General features: G+C 38.1%; 3 protein-coding genes across 4 annotated transcripts; 2 read left to right on the top strand and 1 right to left on the bottom strand.

Annotated features, from left to right (window-relative positions):
* The first annotated feature begins 9,588 nt into the window (after positions 1-9,588).
* On the top strand, positions 9,589-13,111 carry LOC110709801 (translation initiation factor IF-2-like). Of its 2 annotated transcripts, none has more exons than XR_002509034.1 (5): positions 9,589-10,190; positions 11,167-11,331; positions 11,445-11,552; positions 11,647-12,239; positions 12,440-13,111. XR_002509034.1 is itself a non-coding variant. In XM_021888050.1 (5 exons), exons 1-4 carry the CDS (start codon positions 9,923-9,925, stop codon positions 12,129-12,131), a joined length of 1,026 nt encoding a protein of 341 aa, XP_021743742.1. In that variant the 5' UTR covers positions 9,590-9,922; the 3' UTR covers positions 12,132-12,169; positions 12,440-13,111. The 2 variants fall into 2 exon arrangements, 1 of the variants encoding a protein (XP_021743742.1); XM_021888050.1 differs by having other exon boundaries at positions 9,590-10,190; positions 11,647-12,169.
* Positions 13,112-14,835: 1,724 nt separating this feature from the next.
* Positions 14,836-16,810, top strand: LOC110709800 (translation initiation factor IF-2-like). The gene is made up of 4 exons (XM_021888048.1): positions 14,836-15,028; positions 15,142-15,249; positions 15,344-15,866; positions 16,137-16,810. Exons 1-3 carry the CDS (start codon positions 14,851-14,853, stop codon positions 15,826-15,828), a joined length of 771 nt encoding a protein of 256 aa, XP_021743740.1. The 5' UTR covers positions 14,836-14,850; the 3' UTR covers positions 15,829-15,866; positions 16,137-16,810.
* A 2,094-nt stretch (positions 16,811-18,904) lies between these two features.
* Positions 18,905-25,140, bottom strand: LOC110709799 (VIN3-like protein 2). The gene is made up of 4 exons (XM_021888047.1): positions 24,497-25,140; positions 22,095-22,764; positions 20,581-20,900; positions 18,905-20,124 (listed from the first exon to the last, which is right to left on the bottom strand). Exons 1-4 carry the CDS (start codon positions 24,513-24,515, stop codon positions 19,337-19,339), a joined length of 1,797 nt encoding a protein of 598 aa, XP_021743739.1. The 5' UTR covers positions 24,516-25,140; the 3' UTR covers positions 18,905-19,336.

Below are 25,140 nucleotides of genomic sequence, written 5' to 3'. Positions count from 1 at the left end.
CCAAACAACCACCGAAACCACAAAAAAAAAAGCCATAATTCAACAACACCATAATTCAAAAAAATCAGAAAAATAAACAAGTTAATTAAGAAGAAAAAAAAGACATACCTTAATTTTGACAAAAAAAACCGTCGAAATTGGGTTTTCAAGGTCAAATTCGACCATGAAAACTCTAGATCTAGAGTTTTCATGGTCGAATTTGACATGAAAACCTTTATTTTCTTGAAAATCTTGAATTTATTTTGAATTGAAACCCAAATAACCCAAACTAAAAATGAAAACAAAGAGGGGAAGAAGAAAAAGAGAAAGAGGGGAAGAGGAAAGGAAGGAGAAGAAGGAGAAGGAGAGGAAGGAGAAGGGCGCCGCCGCCATAGAAGGAGAAGGAAGGTGAAAGAAGGAGAAGGAAAGGAAGGAGAAAGAGGGGAAGAGGAAAGAAGAGAGGAGAGAGAAAGAGAAAAGAAGCGTGAAGGGGGTGGGGGTAAGAGTAGGGTTTGTGTTTTTAAGACCTTTTTTTTTTCTAAATCTGTCGGAATGGTATATAATTCCGTCGCAAATTTTCCGACGGATTTAACATCCCTCGGAAAACATTTAGCTTCCGACGAAATTTTCCGTTGGCAGCTAAGTGATTTCCGAGGGATTTCAAATCCGTTGAAAATTTCCGACGGATAATCTAAATTCGTCGGAAATTTTCGACGGAACTTAAATCCCTCGGAAATCGCGTTTTTTCCGACGGATTTTCGTGTCCGTCGGAACAAGTCCGTCGTAAATTGCCCTATTTCTAGTAGTGTATGTACTCTGTCATGGCTAGGGAAGAAGTCCTAGTGAACGGGTTTCCCTAGACGACTAATGCCTCTCGTCGACTCCACTCGTGTACATGGTCCGAATGCCGAATCTCCCAATTACGTTGTCCCCTTCGATCCTTCTTGTGTAGAGCAACGTTTGTGTCAACTGCCTGTGGGATCGACTGCTCTAACCCGAACTGACGAAGGACTCGGTCTGGGAGGTGGAACTCAACGACGTCAAAGCAAATCAGAGGTGCTCGTGTACGCTAAATGTGCATGTCAGAGCGACAAATCTCCGGAAGTCGGTCCATTACCGCCTCAGTATATGGTTGCCAAATCATCTAATTCCCAAAACAAGTATGTCAACTTGTATATAACTAATATAATGAACGACAAACAATGCACAAAAAAAAAAAGAAACACCGATTACACCTGGTCCTCACGCTGACGGTCAAACGCATCTCGGTAATATGATAGTCCAGATGCAATATGCGCACACGAGAGATGGACACGTAACCATCTGTAAAAATTCGTTAATAATAATTCTCGAGAGACAGGACTGTAAGAACATGAACTTAAAGCAAACATTTAACCTGCACGCCAAAGGGTCAACACCTCGCTGATGCTGAGTCCCCAAAATGTCATCCTTATCCTCAAGGTCCTTATGTGGCGGATCTCGAGGCCTCCTAACGTATGGTCGACCAATAGTAATGTGCTCCCACGACCACAGCTGAAGTAGGATGAGTGGGCCTCCAATCTGACACGATCCTCTCTGACATGCTTGACATAGCTGCCAGTACAAAAAACCAAGAGTCGCACTCCCCCAACTGTAGGTCGAAGCTGTCTCCCAGTCTCTAAGTAACGGCAAGTAGTAGAGTGACACAACATCGCCACTCTTATCGGCGAAGAGAATAGATCCCATGAGAGTGAGAATGTAAGCGCGGGTATATCGCTGAATCGTCACGTCATCAGCTCCCTCTGGCGTGAGAAGTGACGTCTGAGCCACGTCAACTTCAAAGTAGATCCCTCCAAAAACGGCTTACCCCTATCATCAACGCCAGGTCAAACTCCCAGAAACTCCTCAACAAGGTCATGCCATCCCTCAAACGGAGGTCCAATGATAGGTGGGCCGTGTACTCTCAGACCTAACCGCACGGCGACATCCTGTAAAGTAATGGTGGCCTCTCCCACCACAAAGTGGAAATTATGTGTCTCTTGCCTCCACCTCTCAACCAACGCAGTAAGAAGAGAACGGTCAAGCAAAAACCCTCCTCCCAAAATCCTATGCACACCGTAAAACCCAACACGCCTCACGTAGTCTAGTACTCCACCCTCTACCCTCCACTCACGTCCCACGCTAACCACATGCTCCCTAACTGAGAGAACTCTATCAGCCACGCCAGTCCAAACATCATGACTCCTATGGGAAGTCTACAACCGTAGAACAGATGGATCAATTGGGCCTGGTTGAATCACTGGATCCATGGGACCTTCATGATAACAGAAATTTGAATTAATGTTAAGCGTGCTGAAAAAAACATAAATATAAAAGAAGAAGAAATAATTAGTCATGTTAGCAATATGTAATGGTCGTTACCCAGATGATCCAACACCACCGCTAAAAGTAGGACATGTCTTCTTGTTATGCCCAGGTCGCCGACAAACACTGCATGCCTTATTGACACGATAGGGACACTCATCCATTTCATTTCGGATTCTAGTGGACCGCCGACCTGGGCCTCTTTTCAAATCTGGGTTGGCTATAGCAGTACGCCCATTGTATGACCAGTGGCAAGGATCTGAAACTGGTGCAAAACACTTCAAGTATGAAAGTTTATATTCGGCGATCCTAAATAAAGAATCCACAAAGTCTGAGTGTGATAGGCTTCGATGACGACAAACTACTAGGACATGAGAGCATGGAAACTTGTATATTTTCAATTTCTCACAAGTACATGTCTTGCTCATCACATTCACAGTGTGGGAGTTACCACCTTTACCAGCTTTTCTCCTTCCACGATCAGTCCTAACCTGATATAACCCTATGGCATCGTAGTCAAAAGCAACAACCTCATGGTGCATGGCTTTCTCCATGTTGCCTTCTATTGTCTTCATAGCCTTTTCTGAGTACTCATGGCCCTCTTCAAGTCTTCTTTTACTCCAACTTCGTCTAGTTGCAAAATAGGAGTTAACACGGAAAAAGGTCATTTGCACTAAAGCAGTTATCGGGAGACAACGAGCCCCTTTTAAGACTCCATTGAAAACTTCTGACATGTTTGTAGTCTTCACACCAAACCTGAAACCACCATCATGATGAATAGACCACTTATTGTACGGAATTTCCATCAAGTACCTACGGGCCTCTACATTCAAGTCACCAATTTTGTTGATGTAGTAATCAAACTTCTTCTTCTGCCTTGCAGTAGCTGCTTTGCCAAAGAGGTTCTTTATGACGACACTTTTAAATTTTGAGTTCACATTAGAAGCCAAGTGTCGTGTGCAGTACTTGTGGTAGGCATTGGGCTCCTCCCAACCACTTCCAACCTCTTCCATTGCTGCTAAAATACCAGCATGTCTATCAGATATCACACATAGCCCTTTCCTATCTGTTACTCGAGCTCGAATACAAGCCATGAACCAAGACCAGCTATCATAGTTTTCTCCTTCAACAACCGCAAAAGCGAGGGGGAATAGTTGAAAATTAGCATCGGTTCCCATAGCAATAAGTAGAGTCCCTTTGTATTTGCCATATAAATGAGTTCCATCAATGTTGATAAGGGGCCTGCAATGACGGAATCCATCAATACATGGCTTGAATGCCCAAAAAACTCGTTGGAAAAGATGTGTTCCAGGAACCGTACTCTCTAACAACCTCCACTCAACAACAGTTCCAGGATTTGATTCCTTGAGAGCTTGCATGTACGTCGGCAACTGCTCATATGAACCCTCCCAATCCCCATAAATGAGTTTTATTGCCTTTTGTTTCGCTAGCCATGCTCTCTTGTAGGTTATTTGGAATCCATCAAACTTCTCTTTCACAAGTTGCACAATTGTCTTGATTTTCAATGAAGGATCAACGCGAATGACATCTAGAAGAGCATTGCAAACGAACTCGGAACTGAGTAGCTTATGATCCACTGATTCGATGTCACCAACACAGTTACTTGCATTAGGGCTGTTGTACCGCACAATTTTAAACGTACAGAGTGTTAGATCTTTCACTCCTCTAAGCCTCCACGAACAACTACATTGTTCTTTCCTCTTGCACTCAACAACATATTTCTCTAGCTCTGCCTCCACAACTCGAATTGTTTGATTTCTAGCTATGAAGTAAGATTTCACGGCACCTTTCAGCTGTTGCAATGAGTCAAATTGTTGTCCAACCTCAAATTCCCCCCCATTGTTATATGTCTCATTCCCTAACCAAGTCATCCATGAGTTATTCAAATGTGGATCAACTTGCGGCACTTCATTGAAGTCTGTAGTGGGAGCACTTTCTTTGATTGCCTTATCATGAGCTTCAATTACATCTTCATCATCATCTTCATCAGTATCATTCATCTCCGCATCCCCAAAAACATCAACATTGTTTGGGTCAAGAGAATCAAGAAAGCCTTGTGGTTGTGTGCTTGTTGAGGTTCCAACATTAGGCGATGAGGTCGGAGACCTAATATGTGAAAGATGTTCATTGACATTCTTGATCAACAAGCATTCTTGTGAATGACCCTAAGCCCACACTTTGATTAGTAAGGGAAAATGGTTGCTCCACACTACCAAAAAATTCCATCTCTGGGAAGGAACCAGTATTAGTTTGCACAACTGGCTCCTTTGGAACCTGTTCAATGTACAATTGCATTGCAATAGAAGAACTTTGGGTCACAGCAATCCACATAGCCTTAAGAGCATTATCGTCATTCAACGGAACTGCGACATAAGCCCCGGCCATAGGATACCGCATAACCACCTTCAACTCCACAAACCTAGGATCAATACTCAAATCTTCATACAGCTTATTCAGAACTTGTGAATATGTCATCCCAGGATGTACAAAAACAAATTTTTGATTCCTCCCCCTATATGTTACATCGCTATCTTTGTGGATAATTTCTACACCCCAATAGCAATATAGAGGGTAGTTTGGTACCTCAATGACGCATTCTAGAAAACACCATGATTAGTCAAAGATATTAGTGTTGCAAAATATATGATGACATTCACATACATCGTTCTTTAACTAACCCTAATCAAGCTCTTTTACTCATAGGAAAATAGGAAAAATAAATGAAAACAAACAGTTTTGCCAAGAAAAGAGACAAACAAGAAGGTCGGTTCCTCATCTAATTTCTATCAGTAGTTCTATCTATCTATGATGGTGCAATTAATACTCCACCAAGGCACCAACCTCTCAAACCTCATCATCTAATCATTTGGAGTTTTACCTTCTTCCCTTGATATGTCCAACTCATTCAAATTAATATTGACAGTGAAATATAAGTGAAGGTCCAACTTCAAATGTCAAAATCAAATAAATAAATTTGACTACGCAACAAAGTATGGAAAAAAATCACAAAGTTATAACAAGAACAATTGCAAAATATAGAACCAGAACAATTGCAAAATATACATTGTGTGTTATACAGGTATACTGTTATAACAAGAAGCTCAATATCACAACTACAAGAAAAACTCCAAACCTAAAAACAAAATGATTCAACACAATCAATCAAACTCACCAAACAACAACAAATTCACGAGCATTCACCAAATTCACGGCAATTGAATAAAAAAAATAAAAAATTAGGGCAAGAGTTACTTACCAAATAACGAAACAGCAAAGAGGATTCTTGCTCTGACACCGGCGTCGGCAACCCCCTTTGTGAACGCTGTGGCGTTTACCGGCAATAGCGGCGGCGGATTCCGGTGGTCCTCGTCGCGTGGCGGATTCCGGTTGTGAACGTTGGGAGGAGTCTTTGCGTTTTTGTTTTGGTGGGAAGTGAACTGATTTTGTAAAATAACGAAATGAGACAACGAAGAACTGATTTTGTAAAAAATCACTAAACATAAACCGCTACTTCAAGTAGCAGTTATATATTAGAAAACCGCTACCTGAAGTAGCGGTTTTACACAATACACCGCTACTTCAAGTAGCGGCTTTTAAAAATAACCGGTTTAAAATTCTTTCCCCCTGAACCGGCGACGTGGACGGTATGACAGGAATTGCAAATCTTCCCAACAATATTTAGGGAAAGAGCTCATATATCAGCAATAGTATTAATGATATATTTTGATTAAAATATTTAACTAGGGTTAGTCTTATTTTTTTTTTAACTTTTTTTCCGTTCCTCCATTAAATCCGACCACCTCCTTCCCTCCTTTTTCGTCCACCTTCCCCTTCCCCTCCCTTTCCACTCCATTTTCCGACCAATCCTCTCCTAGTCCTCCCCTTTCCGACCACCCCCTCCCCATGAAACCCCCTACTCGAAACAAGCAACCCCAAACCGCGTTGAATTCGTTCAACTCGACGATTCCACCGGTGAAATCACCATTGACCCTTCTCTCTCCTTTGACCACCCTTATCCACCCACCAAAGCCATCTTCATACCCGACAAAGATTGCTCCAAACCCGATTATCTCGCTAGTTCCTCCGATTACCTTCGAATCTGGCACATAAATTCAGATTCCAACTTTGTTGAGCTTAAATTCCTAACCGAAACCCTAAAAATGAATTTTTTCGCCGCAGAGAGGTTTAACGACGAGATTGGAGTTTGCGAGAGACGATTGACGGTGTAAGTCTGAAGGCGTCGAAAATTGGTGGAAGGAGGTTTGAGATTTTGGGTAGATGGTGGTTTATGAGATGGTGTTGGTGTTAGCGGCGCCGCAAAAGAGAGAGGAAATGACTGCGGGTGGGGATTGGGTGATTTAGGGGTCACGGCAACAAGAGGGAAGGGGTTTAGCCTGGCGTCTGCCCCGAGGAGGGGATCTGGGTGGGCGCGGCTGATGCCGGCCGAGAGCAGGGGAGTTAGGGCTTGGCAGGCAGGGGTGGCAGGGGGAAGAGGGGTGGTGGGTTTTTGTTAATTAGGGGTATTTTGGGCATTTCTCTTTTCCCTCCGTTTTAAAACATTAACCATGGTTAATATTTTTTTAAAATGCTTAACTAATGTTACCACTGAATTAGTTTTATAAATTATAAATTACGAAAGATAATTTGATATTTTAGTGTTTACTATTGAGGAAAAAAAAAAACTGATAAATACCATTGAGAATTTCTATTGCATTTTACTTCCAATTCTATATTCCTCCATTGAAATTCAGCTCGTTGGGATAATTATTGACCTGATAAAAGTAGTAATACAATAACACCCATCTTAAATACTCCAAATTAATTAGCAAGTGGCCATTTATTATATGGTTAGCTATAAAAAGATAATTACATTTTTTTTTTACTTCCAATTCTATATTCCACAATTACATCTTCCATAAACATTTTAAGCATTTTCATGTGCTCAAAACCCATTAAATTACACTATTACACCCATACAAATAAATTAAAAAACACCCATCTTAAGAATTTCTATTGCATTTTACTTCCAATTCTATATTCCTCTATTGAAATTCAGCTCGTTGGGATAATTATTGACCTGATAAAAGTAGTAATACAATAACACCCATTTTAATTACTCCAAATTAATTAGCAAGTGGCCCTTTATTATATGGTTAGCTATAAAAAGAAAATTACATTTTTTTTTTACTTCCAATTCTATATTCCTCAATTACATCTTACATAAACATTTTAAGCATTTTCATGTGCTCAAAACCCATTAAATTACACTATTACACCAATACAAATAAATTAAAAAACAAAATGCTCAACTAATACAAGATTTCCAACCTAAAAAAATTAATAAATAAATTACTCCGTATTACTCTACTTTATATCTATCATACTTCAACTAATTACTCCCCTTTTCATATTAGTTGACACGTTTCATTTACTCGGTAACTAATTTTAACCGATCCAACCCATTCCGAGCCACAACCGAGTCAGGCGAAACTCGAACCGCCTCTTCAAACGCCACAACCGCCTCCTCTCGTTTCCCCAACCCCTCACAACACTCCGCCAACAAACACCACGCTCTCCCGCTCTCTCTCTTCAACTCCACCGCTTCCCTCAACTCTCTCTCCACCATCCTCCAAACCTCCTCATCAACACCACCCTCATCAACCCGACTGAGTCGACTCACCTCCATCCTCAACCCAGCTCGCTTCACCATCGCATCCGCCTTCTCCTCCTTATCAAGCGACGCAACCGCGAGGGGGGACAGCGCGACGTTGAGCGCGTCAAGCGAGGAGGTCTTGAACCCTTGGAGTTCGAGCGCGAGTGCTTTGATGATGTGATTGGCGGCGTCGGTGGGGTCGAGGAGGACGGCGGCGTCGGATTCGGAAACGGCGGCGGAGTATTTGGATTTGGAGAGGTGATCGGCGGCTTTGACGAAGTGACGGCGAGCTTGGTGTTTGTGACGGTTGCGGTAGGAGTGGTATTGTGTGATGAGTTTTTGGGGGATGTTGTTGGTGTAAAGGTATGTGAGGATGCTTACCAAGAAGATTAGGGCTTGAAGAGAGATATCCCACCACATTGACATTGTTGACGATTTGAGATTTGAGATTGTGTTTTTTTGGGGTTTCTTTTATTTGTTTTGTTTGAGATTTGGAATTGATGATGAAATTGGGTATTTGATTGGAGTTTTTTGGGGAAGGAAAGAGGAATTGGGAATTTTGTTAAATGGTGAGTCAAATTTGGTTTGCTTTATGGGTTGGAAAATGTTGACTGGAGGGATGGTGGGGGATTGGATGGTTCATGGTTGGTTAGATCGATGTACTAGAAGGTCAACGCATATGCGGGGTTAGGTCAAATACTTGTAAGGGAGCTATCGGGTTGTTTAGATTGGATTTGGAACGAGTTATTTTCTCTTTTTGATGTGGTTGTGTTTGGGGTGAAAAGTCGTTTGGGATTATTTTGGGGTTGGATTGATTTAATTCAAGGGGATCTAACATTGATTCGGGTTAAATTTTGATCATGTGATTTTTAGTAGAGTTTAATTTGACTACGGAGTAATAATTAGTTTTATCATATCTAATTAACAATGGGTTAGGTACTTAGGTCAGACTTTTGCCAAGGGCAATCTAATCCAAGCTCGGGATTTAGATTGGACTAATAAATAAAATACTTGTAACTTACTTTTAAAATGATACTTTAGACATAGGTGCGATCAATGTTGGATAATGGGAGTTATGACTGGTAGTTAGAAGACTTGAAACTCATTGGTTTAACAAGTAAAATTTTGGTTTTCACTACTTACGTTCACAATTGTGAACTTGCCTTTGTATAGGTAAGGTTTTACGGAGTACAATATTATAATTAGCATTTCTCAATATTGTACTATGATTCATAACATTAACCGGTATAAATTATATGCATGTGAACTTCAAACAATTTGTATTTTTCTCAACATATACTTCCTCCGTTCCTTTTTAGATGACACAGTTTGACTTTTGCACTATTCACAAACAACACTTTAACTAGCTTTTGTGATTTGTAGCTACGATAAAACATAATCATGTGGGATCTTGTTTGAATCGTCTTAATGTATATTTTATTAATATCCACTTTTTATAATTTTACAATGTTAATAATAAGAGATATAACTCGTGAAAATTGTGCGTTGACAAACATGATAAAAGAAACATGTCATCTATTAAGGAACGGAGAAAGTAAGTATTTTTATTGTCAAATATTTCATTTCCCCCCTTATTATATACTTCTATTTTTTTTTGAGAAAATCTTATTATATACTGTACTTGTATTACAGAGTACTTACACTATTTATATACGGATAATTTTTTTGTGAAGAAATTGTAAAATATATTGTAAAAAAATTTAAATGAATAGTAAATTCTATTGTTAAAAAAAAAATTAAAAAAAAATTGTAAATCTATTTCCCTCCCCCATCCCTAATTGATCCCGTAAACCCTCAATTTCTCAATCAATTAAACTTCTATACCAACCCAAACTCAAAAAACCCCCCAAATTTTCTCCCTAAATCCCTAAAACTTCCCAAAAAATTTCATCATCGCCCTCTAGAATGGAGGAATCAGAGAAGAGAAGAGAGAGATTAAGAGCAATGCGATTAGAAGCAACAACTGATGCTGTTCCATCATCTTTCCCTCAACAAACCCTAAATTCAATTTTACCAGCACCATTGCTCAATAATGAAGATTCCGACGCCGCTGCAGCTGCTGCTGTAACTCCGCCGCCTCGATTTGATTATTATACCGATCCAATGGCCGCTTACTCCACCGATAAACGGCGGCCTTTCACTCCTAGACCCCATGTTTCACCCTCTCCTCAAGGTCTAATTTTTATCTTTTTTGATTAAATTTTTAGTTTTTTAAAATGGGTTACTTGGGTTTTGATGAAATTGGGGATTAGGGATGTGGGAAAGGTTAGAAATTGTACTTGATTAAGTATTATTATGGGTTTTATATAAAATTGGTGTATATATGCTAGCAAGTTTGCTGTTTTTTAATGTTGATGATATTATGATGTTGTTGATGAATTGGGGATTTTGGTGAGTATGAATTATGGGTTATAATTTTATCTTACTAGTTACTATTTTGGGTTGCTATTTTTTGTATTGATGTAATAATTCAATACTGTCTCTTCTTGCAAAAAGAAGGGATGACAATCTATTGCTAAATCACTGTGATGGTTTAAGAAATTGCTGTATCGTCAGGTACAGCTCCATTATTAATCGATTATTTTTCACATTCATCTTGAATTAGGGTCCTTCCTTAATAGTGATGCATTGCGAATGTGTGATTTAAAGGTTGAATGTTGTTTAATTTGCCCACTGTTGTATATTCTTAGGCCTGAATTACTTTGAGATTGACTTGTTAATTTAGAAACTGTGGTGGTCTGTATTTGCTTTCTTCGAATAATCCTCCTAAGTTACAAGCAAAGTGATGGTTTTCTGCCTTTTTGATTTAAGTGAAGGCAGAAATAGGTTATTGGTATGTTGGGTGTAGCTTATCAAGGATGCTTATCATGGGGTAGTTAGCTGTATAAAAAAGGATGTTCTTTCTGAAATGTTGTACTACGGTTATCGAAATCCTTAGGAAGTACTTCGTATATAGTTGGTTTCTTTTGCATCGACCATGCACTTGCTAATCCCCGTCAAAATGTTGCCTTTACTTGTCTCTGTTGAGACATTTAATCCCGTCAAATTGTTATTTTGCTGCTGGTTCTTAAGCTATTAAGCTAACTTTCTGCTGAATTGTTGACTTTTGCATGAAAATGATTTATTGTATTTTTACATGGAATTGACAGGACCAAGGAATCCTCAAATGCCCCATCCTGGTGCCCCTCAATTCCAACATAATGTTGCAGCTCATCAGGGTATTTATCAAGGTGGAGATCCTAATTATAACCCCGGCTGGCCTGGTCCAACTTCAAGTCCAATAGGAATTAGGAGCCCATACCTTATGCACCAAGGTACCCCCTTAAAGTCTAGAATACAGTTTTGGATGTTGTTTGAAAGATTTGACTTTATGCAGTGGATAGTTTTAGAATTTTCAAGTTCCCTTATAGCTAGATTGAATGTGCAGGTAGTCCAAACTTCGGTGCTGCACCTGGCAGGGGTCACTGGTTTAATAATAATCCTAGTCCTGGTCCTCCTGGTACATGTGGAGGTAGCCCTTATCCTCTGTATCAAGGTACTTTGTGGTCATTGATGAAGTGTAAGGTTGCTTGTAATTGTTCCCAGGAATGATTTTTTCTCATTGTTGGCTATGAATATTGAATGTGCAGGTAGCCCTAACATCAGATCTCCTCCACAAGGAAGAGGTCACTGGTCCAGCAATAGTCCCAGGCCTCCCAGCCCGGGTCCTGGACGTGGAGGCGGTCCTAGCCCTAACGTAGGAAGAGGGAGGGGTCGGTGGGATGGCATTAGGATGAGCCCTAGTCCAGGATATTCTGGTGGAAGAGGAAGGGGAAGAAGCTATGATAATGGTCAAGCACGGTCTTTCTACAACAAGTCCATGGTGGAGGACCCTTGGGCATCCTTAACGCCTGTTATTTGGCAAGGGGAGAAAGAGAATGATGTTAAAAGTTTCACAAACAACCGAGGGTATTTTCAGAAAACTCCTACATTTCAAAAACCTCCTAGTGCAAAAAAACCTCGGGTTTCAAATCCTTTTGACGCATCCAACTCGAAGAAGAGTGGGAGCCTTGCCGACTACTTAGCTGAATCTTTTAATGAAGATGTTGAAGAAGAATCAGCCAGTATATTATAATGCTGCTTTTTCAATTACAGGGGGATGTGGTAGCTTTGGTACTTCATTGTTATTTTCCATAAACTAATTCCATCCATTTCACAATATGATCACTAGTCTTTTTAAGAGGTTAGAATTGAGTGTAAAATATCTTAAAATATCCAAAAAAGGAATGTGGTGCAATTACATATGAAAGATGTGCAATTAAATTAAAACAGAAGAAATACTACATTAAACCAAATAATTGAATGTGAAAAATTAAGAATAAACTTGTGATTGTTCCATTAATCTTTATTATTCATTGTTGGTTATGAATATTGAATGTGCAGGTAGACCTAACTTCAGATCTCCTCCGCAAGGAAGGGGGTCACTGGTCCAACAATAGTCCCAGCCTCCCAGGCCTCCTGCCGCTGGACCAGGACTTGGAAGAGGGAGGGGTTGGTGGGATGGCAGCAGGATGAGCCCTAGTCCAGGATATTCTGGTGGAAGAGAAAGGGGAAGAAACTGTGATTGTAGTCGAGCACGGTCTTTCTACAACAAGTCCATGGTGGAGGATCCTTGGGAAGCCTTGACGCCTGTTATTTTGCAAGGACAGAATGGGAATGATGTTAAAAGTTTTGCAAATAACCGAGGGTATCTTCAGAAAACTCCTACATTTCTGAAACTCCAAATGCAAAAGCTCAGGCTTGACGCATCCAACTCAGATAGCTGAATCTTTTAATGAACTGTTGACGAAGCAGCCAAAAAAAAATAAAAATAAAAATAAAATAAAATCACAGGTGTCTCTTGGAGGTTGAGTTTGGCTCCTCCTACTGGATAGGATTTGATAAATACTGTAGTAATTTTCAGTAGCTTATGGAATGTTCTCTTTTTTCTTTTATTTTTATTTTTATTTTTATAACAATTAGCATTAGCAATGTACGAAAATCTAATGCATTAACCATTCAAAGTTTTTGGAAGAATACTGGCAATGTTAATTCTCAATGATGGTTCTGATCTCATTTTTCTTTTTTTTTTTTTGAAACATGGTTCTGATCTCATTGATGAGTAAATGAGTGAATGATTAAAATGTGTACTTATTGTTCCCTAGTTTCCACTGATCTAAAGATGCATCTTTATGATAGTGCAAATCATAGGTAAAGATACCCATCGTTTTTGGTTCATTTGCCTAGATCATGGGCTATAACAAGTTCTCTAATTCGGATAAGAGGCTGGGAAAAGGAAGCAAAAGGAAAGAGATGAATTCATTTCCCCTCTCTGTTTAACAATTACTATCTTTCTTAATTTTGAGTCCTTTGATTCAAGTAGGTAAGAACTGTAGGTTCGTTACTGTTCTAGACTTCTAGTTAGCTACTTGCTCCCCAAATTCTTAATCCATTGTGCTTGCTTTAGCCAATGTAAGCTGGTGCTGGCAACAATGGCGATAAGTCTGCTACACCAATCTCAAATTGTCACCGATACAAACAGCCACCAACTGTCGCAACTTTCAGTATCGCTCTATGTATGGAAGTTCCATTCACTTGACTTGTGTTAGGTCTCCAATGTGCTTGAAAATATTTAAATTTATAAGTTAAAATTTTAAAAGTTTACATTGAGACAAATTCAACAAGTTTACATGCTATTTTATTTTAATACGAGTAGCTATTTAATATAAATTGTAAAATTATGTCAACATAATTTTATTATGAGTCGAATTTTTAATATAAATTGTAGAATTATGTCAATATAAATTGTAAAAAAGTAGTATATTTGTAATGCTTATGTTTTTTTCTTTTCTTTTTGGGTAGAATTACATTAATGTACTTGTTATGGACAATAGGACAAAGGTGATGTACTTATTTAAAATAAAGTGCATCAGAAAAGTTCAAAACAGGGCACCTAATACATTGACAGTGGAAAAGCCTGAAAAAAGGAATAATGCATTCCTCCAAACTACACACTATTTAGAGTATTCATCATACCCACTTGATGCTAACAAGCCTTTTGCTGAAAAACAGAATCTAAAATCTCTGCTCATATACCAATATCAATGCCAATCTAGATTCTAGACAAAAGCAAAACACTAACAAAGCAATCTTCCTGCCTATAAGACCCTAAAATAAGGTTTTTTTTTTTTTTTTCTTTCTTTCGTTCTTTCTTTCTAGTTGAATAGAATACAGAAAAAAGGATTGTAATTTCAAGGCTGAATGTATGCTGTGGAAGTGGATTTTTCGCTGCAAATTATATTAGCGAAGGCATCAACTAGTTGCTCAGCCAAGCATGGCGGGTCATCTAACATAGTATCCACAAAATTACAACACTTTTGCCAAGGGCAATGTAATTAAGCTCGGGATTTAGATTAGTCTAATGAATAAAATACTTGAAACTTACTCTTAAAATGATACTTTAGACATAGGTGCGATCAATGTTGGATAATGGGAGTTAGATGGGTAGTTGGAAGACTTGAAACTCATTGGTTTAACAAGTAAAATTCTGATTTTCACTACTTGCGTTCACAATTGTGAACTTGCCTTTGTATAGGGAAAATTTTACGGAGTACAATACTATAATTAGCATTTCTCAATATTGTACTATTATACATAACATTTTGGTAAAAGTTTTATGCATGTGAACTTCTAACAATCTCCGTTGAGACATTTAATCCCGTCAATTGTTATTTTGCTGCTGGTTCTTAAGCTATTAAGCTAACTTTCTGCTGAATAGTTGAATTTTGCATGAAAATGATTTATTGTATTTTTACATGGAATTGGCAGGACCAAGGAATCCTCAAATGCCCCATCCTGGTGCCCCTCAATTCCAACATAATGTTGCAGCTCATCAGGGTTTGTATCAAGGTGGAGATCCTTATTATAACCCCGGCTGGCCCGGTCCAACTTCAAGTCCAATGGGAATTAGGAGCCCATACCTTATGCATCAAGGTACCCCCTTAAAGTCTAGAATACAGTTTTGGATGTTGTTTGAAAGATTTGACTTTATTCAGTGGATAGTTTTAGAATTTCCAAGTTCCCTTATAGCTAGATTGAATGTGCAGGTAGTCCAAACTTCGGTGCTGCACCTGGCAGGGGTCACTGGTTTAATAATAATCCTAGTCCTGGTCCTCCTGGTACATGTGGTGGTAGCCCTTATCCTCCGTATCAAGGTATTTTGTGGTCATTAATGAAGTGTAAGGTTGCTTGTAATTGTTCACAGGAATGATTTTTTCTCATTGTTGGCTTTGAATATTGAATGTGCAGGTAGCCCTAACTTCAGATCTCCTCCACAAGGAAGAGGTCACTGGTCCAGCAATAGTCCCAGGCCTACCAGCCCGGGTCCTGGACGTGGAGGCGGTCCTAGCCCTAATGTAGGAAGAGGGAGGGGTTGGTGGGATGGCAGTAGGATGAGCCCTAGTCCAGGATATTCTGGTGGAAGAGGAAGGGGAAGAAGCTATTATTATGGTCAAGCACGGTCTTTCTACAACAAGTCCATGGTGGAGGACCCTTGGGCATCCTTAACACCTGTTATTTGGCAAGGGGAGAAAGAGAATGATGTTAAAAGTTTCACAAACAACCGAGGGTATTTTCAGAAAACTCCTACATTTCAAAAACCTCCTAGTGCAAAAAAACCTCGGGTTTCAAATCCTTTTGACGCATCCAACTCGAAGAAGAGTGGGAGCCTTGCCGACTACTTAGCTGAATCTTTTAATGAAGATGTTGAAGAAGAATCAGCCAGTATATTATAATGCTGCTTTTTCAATTACAGGGGGATGTGGTAGCTTTGGTACTTCATTGTTATTTTCCATAAACTAATTCCATCCATTTCATAATATGATCACTAGTCTTTTTAAGAGGTTAGAATTGAGTGTAAAATATCTTAAAATATCCAAAAAAGGAATGTGGTGCAATTACATATGAAAGATGTGCAATTAAATTAAAACAGAAGAAATACTACATTAAACCAAATAATTGAATGCGAAAAATTAAGAATAAACTTGTGATTGTTCCATTAATCTTTATTATTCATTGTTGGTTATGAATATTGAATGTGCAGGTAGGCCTAACTTCAGATCTCCTCCGCAAGGAAGGGGGTCACTGGTCCAACATTAGTCCCAGCCTCCCAGGCCTCCTGCCGCTGGACCAGGACTTGGAGGTGGTCCTAGCCCTAGCGTAGGAAGAGGGAGGGGTTGGTGGGATGGCAGCAGGATGAGCCCTAGTCCAGGATATTCTGGTGGAAGAGAAAGGGGAAGAAACTGTGATTATAGTTGAGCACGGTCTTTCTACAACAAGTCCATGGCGGAGGATCCTTGGGAAGACTTAACGCCTGTTATTTTGCAAGGACAGAATGGGAATGATGTTAAAAAGTTTTGCAAATAACCGAGGGTATCTTCAGAAAACTCCTACATTTCTAAAACTCCAAGTGCAAAAGCTCAGGTTTCAGATACTCTTGACGCATCCAACTCAGATAGCTGAATCTTTTAATGAACTGTTGACGAAGCAGCCAAAAAAATAAATAAAAATAAAATAAAATTACAGGGGTCTCTTTGGAGGTTGAGTTTGGCTCCTCCTACTGGATAGGATTTGATAAATACTGTAGTTTTCAGTAGCTTATGGAATTTTTTTTTAATAACAATTAGCATTAGCAATGTACGAAAATCTAATGTATTAACCATTCAAAGTTTTTGGAAGAATACTGGCAATGGTAATTCTCAATCGGGATTTGTTAAACATCGCCCACAAATCTCTACATAAAGCCCACAATTATTTTTTTTACTTTGACTCTTTTGCCCTTTTTTTAATTTTTACCGAAATCGTAATTCTCTCTCACGATAAATGTGGAGCTGGAGTGAATCGCCGAGGGACACTAGAGAGTTGTCATCGTCGTCGAAAAAGCGGGAAAAAATTACAAAAAGTATGGGTGGCTTCTAGCCAGGAAGCCGCCACCATGGCTATGGCGTCCTGACCAGGCGCCACCGCCATGGTTGCGGTGTCCTGGCTAGAAGCCACCACTGGCCAGACGCCACCGCCATGGTGGCGGCGTCCTAGCCAGAAGCCACCGCCATGGTGACGGCTTCCTGGCTAAAAGCAACCCCTACTTTTTGTAAAAAAAATTTAATTTTATTTATATATATATTTTTTTTTGTGGTTTTTTAACTTTGATAAATTTGAAATTAAATATGTGTAATTCAAAAAAAAATTATGTGTTAATAAAATTATGTTTAGTTTTAAATATGTGTTAATAAAATTATATTTAATTTTGTATTTGTAAATTATATATAGAAATGAAATTTACAAATAAATTTTTTAGAAATTACTTATGTTAATTTTTGTTAAATGTTAATTTTGTGTTAAATGTATTAATTTAATCTTTATATAATTATATGTATTTAAAAATAATATGGCAAAAAATTCTGATTTATATATATATATATATATATATATATATATATATATATATATATATATTAGAAATAAAAACATTAACAAATAAAATTAATTAACACATTAAACAAATTAACACATAAAACAAAAATATTAAACATTAACAAAAGAATTCTGATTTTCCAAAAAAAAAATATATTAGACAAAAAAAAAAAAAAATCGGACGTGGTGGGGCGCTTGGCCAAGACGCCCTGCCCCTGGTGGTGGCGTCTGCTCCGGCCGCCGGAACTAGGGGGCTGGCTTCTGACCTGAACGCCCAGCCACGACGGTGGCGCCTCTAGAAAACGCCACAACCGTGGCTAGGCGTCCAGGTCAGACGCCAGCCCCCTGGTTCTGGCGGCCGGAGCAGACGCCACCAACAGGGGCTGGGCGTCCTGGCCAGGCGCCCCACCACTTCTGTTTTTTTTTTAATTTTTTTTTTTAAAAAAAACCTTGCCACCGTGAGCCGTCCTCCCCTCCGCCGCTGTCGTCGCCAAATCCTTGCCTTGCCGCCTCGACATTGCCGTATTTTTGGGTGATTAAAGTGTGGGTATGGGTTAGATTTTTTTTTAGGTCCAGGGCAATAAGGTAAATTCAATATAGGTTTGTGGGCTTTATGTGGAGATTTGTGGGCGATGTTTAGCAATTCACTTCTCGATGATGGTTCTGATCTCATTTTTTTTTTGAAACATGGTTCTGATCTCATTGATGAGTAAATGAGTGAATGATTAAAATGTGTACTTATTTTTGTTCCCTAGTTTCCACTGATCTAAGATACATCTTTATGATAGTGCTCCATATTCGTCGTTAATTAATTTATTTATTTTCACCGTGACTACCATAGATATGCAAATCATAGGTAAAGATACCCATCGTTTTTTGTTCATTTGCCTAGATCATGGGCTGTAACAAGTTCCCTTATTCGGATAAGAGGCTGGGAAAAGGAAGCAAAAGGAAAGAAATGAATTCATTTCCCCTCTCTGTTTAACAATTACCATCTTTCTTAATTTTGAGTCCTTTGATTCAAGTAGGTAAGAACTGTAGGTTCGTTTCTGTTCTAGACTTCTAGTTAGCTACTTGCTCCTCAAATTCTTAATCCATTGTGCTTGCTGGTGCTGGCAACAATGGCGATAAGTCTGCTACACCAATCTAAAATTATGTATGAAAGTTCCATTCACTTGACTTGTGTTAGGTCTCCAATGTGCTTGAAAATATTTAAATTTATAAGTTAATATTTTAAAAGTTTTCATTGAGACAAATTCAACAAGTCTACATGATTTTTCATTTTAATACGAGTAGCTATTTAATATAAATTGTAAAATTATGTCAATATAATTTTATTATGAGTCGAATTTTTAATATAAATTGTAGAATTATGTCAATATAAATTGAAAAAAGTAGTATATTTGTAATGATTACGTTTTTTTCTTTTCTTTTTGGGTAGAATTACATTAATGTACTTGTTATGGACAATAGGACAAAGGTGATGTACTTATTTAAAATAAAGTGCATCAGAAAAGTTCAAAACAGGGCACCAAATACATTGACAGTGGAAAAGCCTGAAAAAAGGAATAATGCATTCCTCCAAACTATACACTATTTAGAATATTCATCATATCCACTTGATGCTAACAAGCCTTTTGCTGAAAAACAGAATCTAAAATCTCTGCTCATATACCAATATCAATGCCAATCTGGATTCTAGACAAAAGCAAAACACTAACAAAGCAATCTTCCTGCCTATAAGACCCTAAAATAAGTGTTTTTTTTTTTTTTTTTTTCTTTCTTTCTTTCTTTCTGGTTGAATAGAATAGAGAAAAAAGGATTGTAATTTCAAGGCTGAATGTATGCTGTGGAAGTGGATTTTTCACTGCAAATTATATCAGCGAAGGCATCAACTAGTTGCTCAGCCAAGCATGGCGGGTCATCTAACATAGTATCCACAAATGCGCTGACAACTCTTCTCTCCTGCACCGTGGCTTTCAAGCTATACCAAGTGAGAAATTTCACCCTGAAATCTATGCTCAAGTGCCCATCTTGTTCCAAACTCTTGACCACTCTAACACAGAATTCATAGTTTCTATTCAGTTCTTCAAGCATCTTGGCACTAGCGCCAACTAAATCTAGCCTTGTGTCTATTTTTGACGGTGTGGTGGGGATTGATCCTAAGTTCACTATATGAGTGGCATTGATGTCAGTGAGGGATCGAAGTTTTGCAGTCTGATCAACTGTAGCTGATTTGTTGGCATTGTTGCATTCAGAAAAGGCTTGGAAAAAATTCCTTGGGGTCTCATCGATTATTCCATCATGTTCATCGGAAACTAGAGCACACGTTCCAATTGATTGAGGAGTTACCCATTTTGCTTCCCAAGTCCCAAAAACACCTGTGCCACTGAACAGAGAAACCCTACATACATATTCTGTGCATGGTTGAAGGTCACAAATCTGGAATTTCTTCTCCGGCCTAAGAACAATACAGGAGGGCTTTTCTGGGTAAGCCTTCAAGTTAGACTTTCGATGCCATATCCGACATCCCAAAAACTCTTCCAGAAGTCTATTATCATAGTCCAATACAATGACTACTGATGTTGGGAAAAATTCTTCAAAGCGTATGTGACATGCTGTATGAAACAAGATGGATTAGCAAATAAATACATAAAAAGGTCAAGGATGAAGAGGATGAATACATGAAAACTGACAATGTGCTTTCTCTTGGTAATAGTAAAACAACTCTACAGGGTTCCGGTGAATCACTCAATCTTAAGCACTTCAAATCATTTCAGTAAAAAAAGAAGCCAAATCTTTGTAAGTTTTTACATATATTTTTTAAATTGAAAGAGCTTTGAGACATAACTATCGTGCATGAATTTTTTTTAATTTTTTTTTTGAAATACTGCTGTGACTAGTTTTCTGAGTGAAAAGTTTAGCTCACCTTTTATTTGGGGTGAGACTATATGTTTAGTTATAGTGGTTTTACACAAACATTGCTTTGTAAAATAACACAAAGTTCTTAAAACATATTTCTATCTGGGACAATACAAATAACATTTAACTTAAAATTTCCTTTTAGGACTTACTCGGAGTGTTTTTTTGATTCACAGCGGTTTTATATGGTTGGTTTGACAAGGCATCAAAAGCATCCAGAGCAGAGGCGCATAGCTTCTGAACCTCAGCCCCACAAGCAAGCCTGTTAACTATTCCTCGGCCCATTTTTTCACATACACGATCAAGAGGCCCAAGTTCCTTCTTAAGTTTCTTTGCAGCAGTATCTACATGCTTATGTAGATCCTTATATCGCTCAGTTCCATCAAGGATCTTGTGACACAAGGAGATTCGCAAACATAGTACATCAACACGTCTAGCCTCCTTGATAACCAACAGCTGCTTTCTCCATGTACTGGATGTCATTGACATTTAACACAAACAAAAATCAACAACATAACTTTATCAATTACTAGTAACATTGCTGTGTGCATAATATACATTCAGTAAGTGATGCAGAATTAAAAAAGCTGCAAGTGTTTCATGTTCTCCAGGTACATACTGAGAATGTACTAGTTACCTTATTCCTAAATGCACAATGCTTAATTAAAATTTATTTTACCACCCAGTAGCTTCTGTTCACATAATGTGGCATGCCACTACATCTTACAGCAAGCAACATAAATCAACAGAAGTAGAAAATACTCCATACTAAAGTATAGAAACACGTCATTTTTGGAGTAGGAGGGGCAATTGATTCATGTAAATATGGACACCTCTCTCTCTCTCTCTCTCTCTCTCTCTCTCTCTCTAAGCTCTCAATGAGATACAAAAGATAATTATGCATGGATACCATATACAAGAAAAGGTCAATGTATTATATTACTCCTCCCGTTTCACATTAGTTGCAACACTTTCCATTTTCGGCCGTTTCATATTAATTGCAACACTACTATATTTGGAAATGACCCACCATTATTTTATAATTTCTCTCTCCCACTAACCCCACTTTCACAAATATTTTATAATTTCTCTTTTCTACCAACCCCACCCACACTACTTTTCTTTTTTATTATTTCTATCTCTTACTAACAATACTTCATATTATAAGCCTATAAGCCTAGTTTAAAATTTTCTTAAACTATGAACCAAGCCTACTGTTGCAACTAATGCGAAACAGAGGGAGTACTTATATAGGTCAAATTAATAATAAACGAGAACTCTTCACAAAAGGCCCAAAATCAAGAACATGAAGGGAGGCTTCAGCTGAGCAGCTTTCAAGCACTCATGCAACATACTATTGCACACATGAAGACATAAAGATCTTTTACAGTAATAAATATCTTAACATTAGATGTTTCACAAATCAATAGAATAGAGAAAGAAAAGATTTTGCCACCACATGCAAGCCATATAATAAGAAGTGTTTGCAAAACGCTAAATAAGATCACCAAGGTAGATGAATAAAATTCATATAGGACAAAATTTGTTAATCTTTACTTTCCTATGTTATGCTTGCATAATCTTGCATCTTGATGTAATTCCAACTTCAAGATCCAAAAGCACCTGAAACCTGTACAGTATAGTGGAATTTTCAGTGGGCTCTTACCTCATAAGGTCATTGATTTTTCCGCAAGAAACACAATAGAATCTCCCATCAACTTTTCCACGCTTACAATTCTTCAGTATGCCACTTCTTTCATGCTTTAGCGCACATTTTATATGACAAGACATCCCGCATGAATCACCCTCATTAGGCGGATCAGAGTCACAGGTCAACCAAAGACTTGGATCCTTATTATCATCATAACGATGACAGACACAACAAGAACACCTCTTGCAGAAACCGTCATTTTGACTAAGAGTAGCTCTGCAGGCTAGATTTTCACATAATAAGGTTTTTACTTCACTCTTGTTTAAACCTATACCTTGCACATATTCCTGGTTGGTGGGTAGTTGTGCAGGGCTTTCATTATTTCTCTGCTTCTTAGCTCCATTAGGACTTTTGGCCAGAGATAAATCAAGATCATTATCAGTGTTTTTCCTCTTCATATTTTTAGACATTAAATTTAGAAGGTGCTGTATCATTCTAAGCTTGGTAAACCCACTGTATTTTCTTTCTTTACCCATTTCAGCACAGATAATTTCCAAAAGCTCTTTGCGGCTAAAAGAACTAAGAATCTCTGGTGCATCTTCTGAACACTGAGCAATTTCACGAACTAGCTCCCTCTTTTCTTCCAAAGGAAGACCGCCACATTTTGCAGGGTCAAGGACTAAACCTGTTCAGAAAAAGTAAAGTGGTGAATGCTTAACATAGCAATCCAACAAGACCAACATATTCAGCACCCCCCCCCCCACCCCCACCACAAAACCCTCTCTAAGATGGGCAGTAAACAGGAACCTCTCTTAAACTTTCAAACATGGTATGCTTAGCCGAGGAGTAGCAATCAGATTCTCATGCAGTTTTAGTAGTACCAATTTGGGCATACATAGTTCAATTATAAATTGCTTCCAATCTGCCATGGATGCTTCCAGCAAAGCTAGTTTCACAAGATCAGTATTCTCCTAATTTTTCTCCAGCAAGTAAAGAGGTGATTCAAATGTGATCTTAAGAATATTGACAACTTTTGGATACCTAGTACCACAGTACCACTTGAGCTGCAAAATTTACCTTTAGTCTTGACCGATCAAATCCAGAAAAAACACTAAAAGTGTAGTCCTAGACTGCTAGCATATTAATTATACTATATAATGATATTATTATCACTAATATTTGACCAAATAAGACATTTGAAGTATGTAATCATTCACTACATGACTGATGAAAGCCTAATCGTTGACTGACCGCCCTTCCAGTTTACCTTCAATTGTTTCCTAAATGGAACATAATCTAAGGAAAAGGCTTTGAGTCCTGGAGGGTGGTGAAAGAGTGACACCATGATCAGAAATTGAGCAGAATTTTAAGGCACATTGTGTAATACAAGTCCAATTCACTGACATAGCGGCTTCATAAATACTGCCTATGAAGAACGGAGTACTCTCCTTTGCAAATTTTCGAGTACAACTTAGACAGAGCAAATTTTCCCAAGAAACTTGTTTCAGAAACTTCAACTACATGCCTAGACAAATGCCAGAACTAAAAAGTCTCCTGTCATCCTGATAATAATCTATTACTTCATAAACAGTTCACTACATATTTTGTTAAGCTTGAATTTTTTCCCTTCATTCTACATCAAATCCCGGCCGTTACCTAGCTGAATAAGAGCTCATCCAAACGAAATTAGCCAACAACTTACAAATAATTTCAAACTTAACAGGACAAAACTGTCTTTATCATGGGAGCCATCTTTGCTTTTCTCACCCAATTACACCATATTCTATCTTTTCTCTTAAAAGTACATGCATAATTGAGGCACTTTTACACCATAGAATCATTCCTCTCGCATAAGCGCGCTCCAATTCATGATTAAAGATCAACAGTCCCGAAAATCGACAAGAAATTCTATTACCATACAAAGCTACATAATACAGCAACAATCAAACAGCAAAGCATGATAAATCAATAGTAACACACTCTCCCTTCCATTATTATCCTTTTATAATCTACTCAAAAAATCATCACCCTTTTCCTTCTCACATCACCATTTTATGCTATCAATTTTTATTTCTTTTGGAACTGTCAACATTCTGCATTATAAAAAACATACAATTATAATAATCCAAAAACCAACACTCATAAACACCATTTACATGCATTTAACCACCATAAACAGCAAACAAACCCCACAAAACACAAACTACACATTCATTCCCCCCCAAAAAAAAAAAAAAAAAAAACACCCACAAAAAAAGGCGCAAAAATCAACAAACCCAGAATTATTTCATCACCAATTTAACATACATTGTCAAAAAACATAATAAAGCGACGAAAACCACATCCAGATTATCAAAATTAACCCAAAAAAACATAAGATGAAAAAAAAAGCGTAAAAACACCAAAAAAAAATTCACCTTTAAGATTCGCTTCCATGCCGTAAAATTAATAAAAATATACAGAAAAAAAGGGGAAAAAAAATATAAAGAAGACCCTTTAGAGTTTAGAGCTGTTAGACATTGTTAGTGGAAAGGAAGAAGGTGATGAAGAGAGAGAAAGAAGAGAGAGAAAGAGAGGAGAGAGAATGTAAAGAGAGAGTGTTGTGTGAGTTTTTTGGTGGGTGTTTGTAAAATTCAGGAAAAATGGGGTTAACATCGAGAACCGAATCAAGAGGAGGGGCCAAACCCAAAGCCTGTGTAATCAAGTGTTGTTTTTTGCTTCTTATTGGAGCTTTTTATTTATTTTATTTATTTATTTATTTATTTGGCTTAATTTTGATTTGAGTATAATTTAGAGGTTTAATTATGTTGATTAATTATAAGATTATATTTAATGTTGTGATGGATATAAAATATACAACATGGGAAGCATTGCCCCAGGCGCCTATGTTCTTGTTTGGCTTTTTTGGGGTTTATAAAATTAAGTAAGCTGGTATGCAAACCATTTATCGTGTGTTGTGTTCAGTGGCGGACCTGGGCTTGTGCCTGGTGGGTCAAGTGACTCACCAGGGCCCAAAAAAAATTCTAAGTTTTCTTTTTTTTTAAAAAAAAATAAAATAAAA

Source organism: Chenopodium quinoa, unplaced genomic scaffold (genome assembly GCF_001683475.1).
Source record: "Chenopodium quinoa cultivar QQ74 unplaced genomic scaffold, ASM168347v1, whole genome shotgun sequence".
Taxonomy (NCBI): domain Eukaryota; kingdom Viridiplantae; phylum Streptophyta; class Magnoliopsida; order Caryophyllales; family Amaranthaceae; genus Chenopodium; species Chenopodium quinoa.
This window is presented reverse-complemented; position numbering and strand designations above follow the sequence as displayed.

Excerpts from the sequence above, each read along its gene's own strand:
- LOC110709801 (XM_021888050.1), top strand. The coding sequence starts at position 9,923 with ATGGAGGAATCAGAGAAGAGAAGAGAGAGATTAAGAGCAATGCGATTA. Across the intron at positions 10,191-11,166 it reads TGTTTCACCCTCTCCTCAAG|GACCAAGGAATCCTCAAATG; the intron begins GTCTAATTTTTA and ends TGGAATTGACAG. Across the intron at positions 11,553-11,646 it reads CCCTTATCCTCTGTATCAAG|GTAGCCCTAACATCAGATCT; the intron begins GTACTTTGTGGT and ends TTGAATGTGCAG.
- LOC110709800 (XM_021888048.1), top strand. The coding sequence starts at position 14,851 with ATGGAATTGGCAGGACCAAGGAATCCTCAAATGCCCCATCCTGGTGCC. Across the intron at positions 15,029-15,141 it reads CCCATACCTTATGCATCAAG|GTAGTCCAAACTTCGGTGCT; the intron begins GTACCCCCTTAA and ends TTGAATGTGCAG. Across the intron at positions 15,250-15,343 it reads CCCTTATCCTCCGTATCAAG|GTAGCCCTAACTTCAGATCT; the intron begins GTATTTTGTGGT and ends TTGAATGTGCAG.
- LOC110709799 (XM_021888047.1), bottom strand. Across the intron at positions 20,901-22,094 it reads AAAATCAATGACCTTATGAG|TACATGGAGAAAGCAGCTGT; the intron begins GTAAGAGCCCAC and ends AATGACATCCAG. Across the intron at positions 20,125-20,580 it reads GAATCAAAAAAACACTCCGA|CATGTCACATACGCTTTGAA; the intron begins GTAAGTCCTAAA and ends TGTTTCATACAG.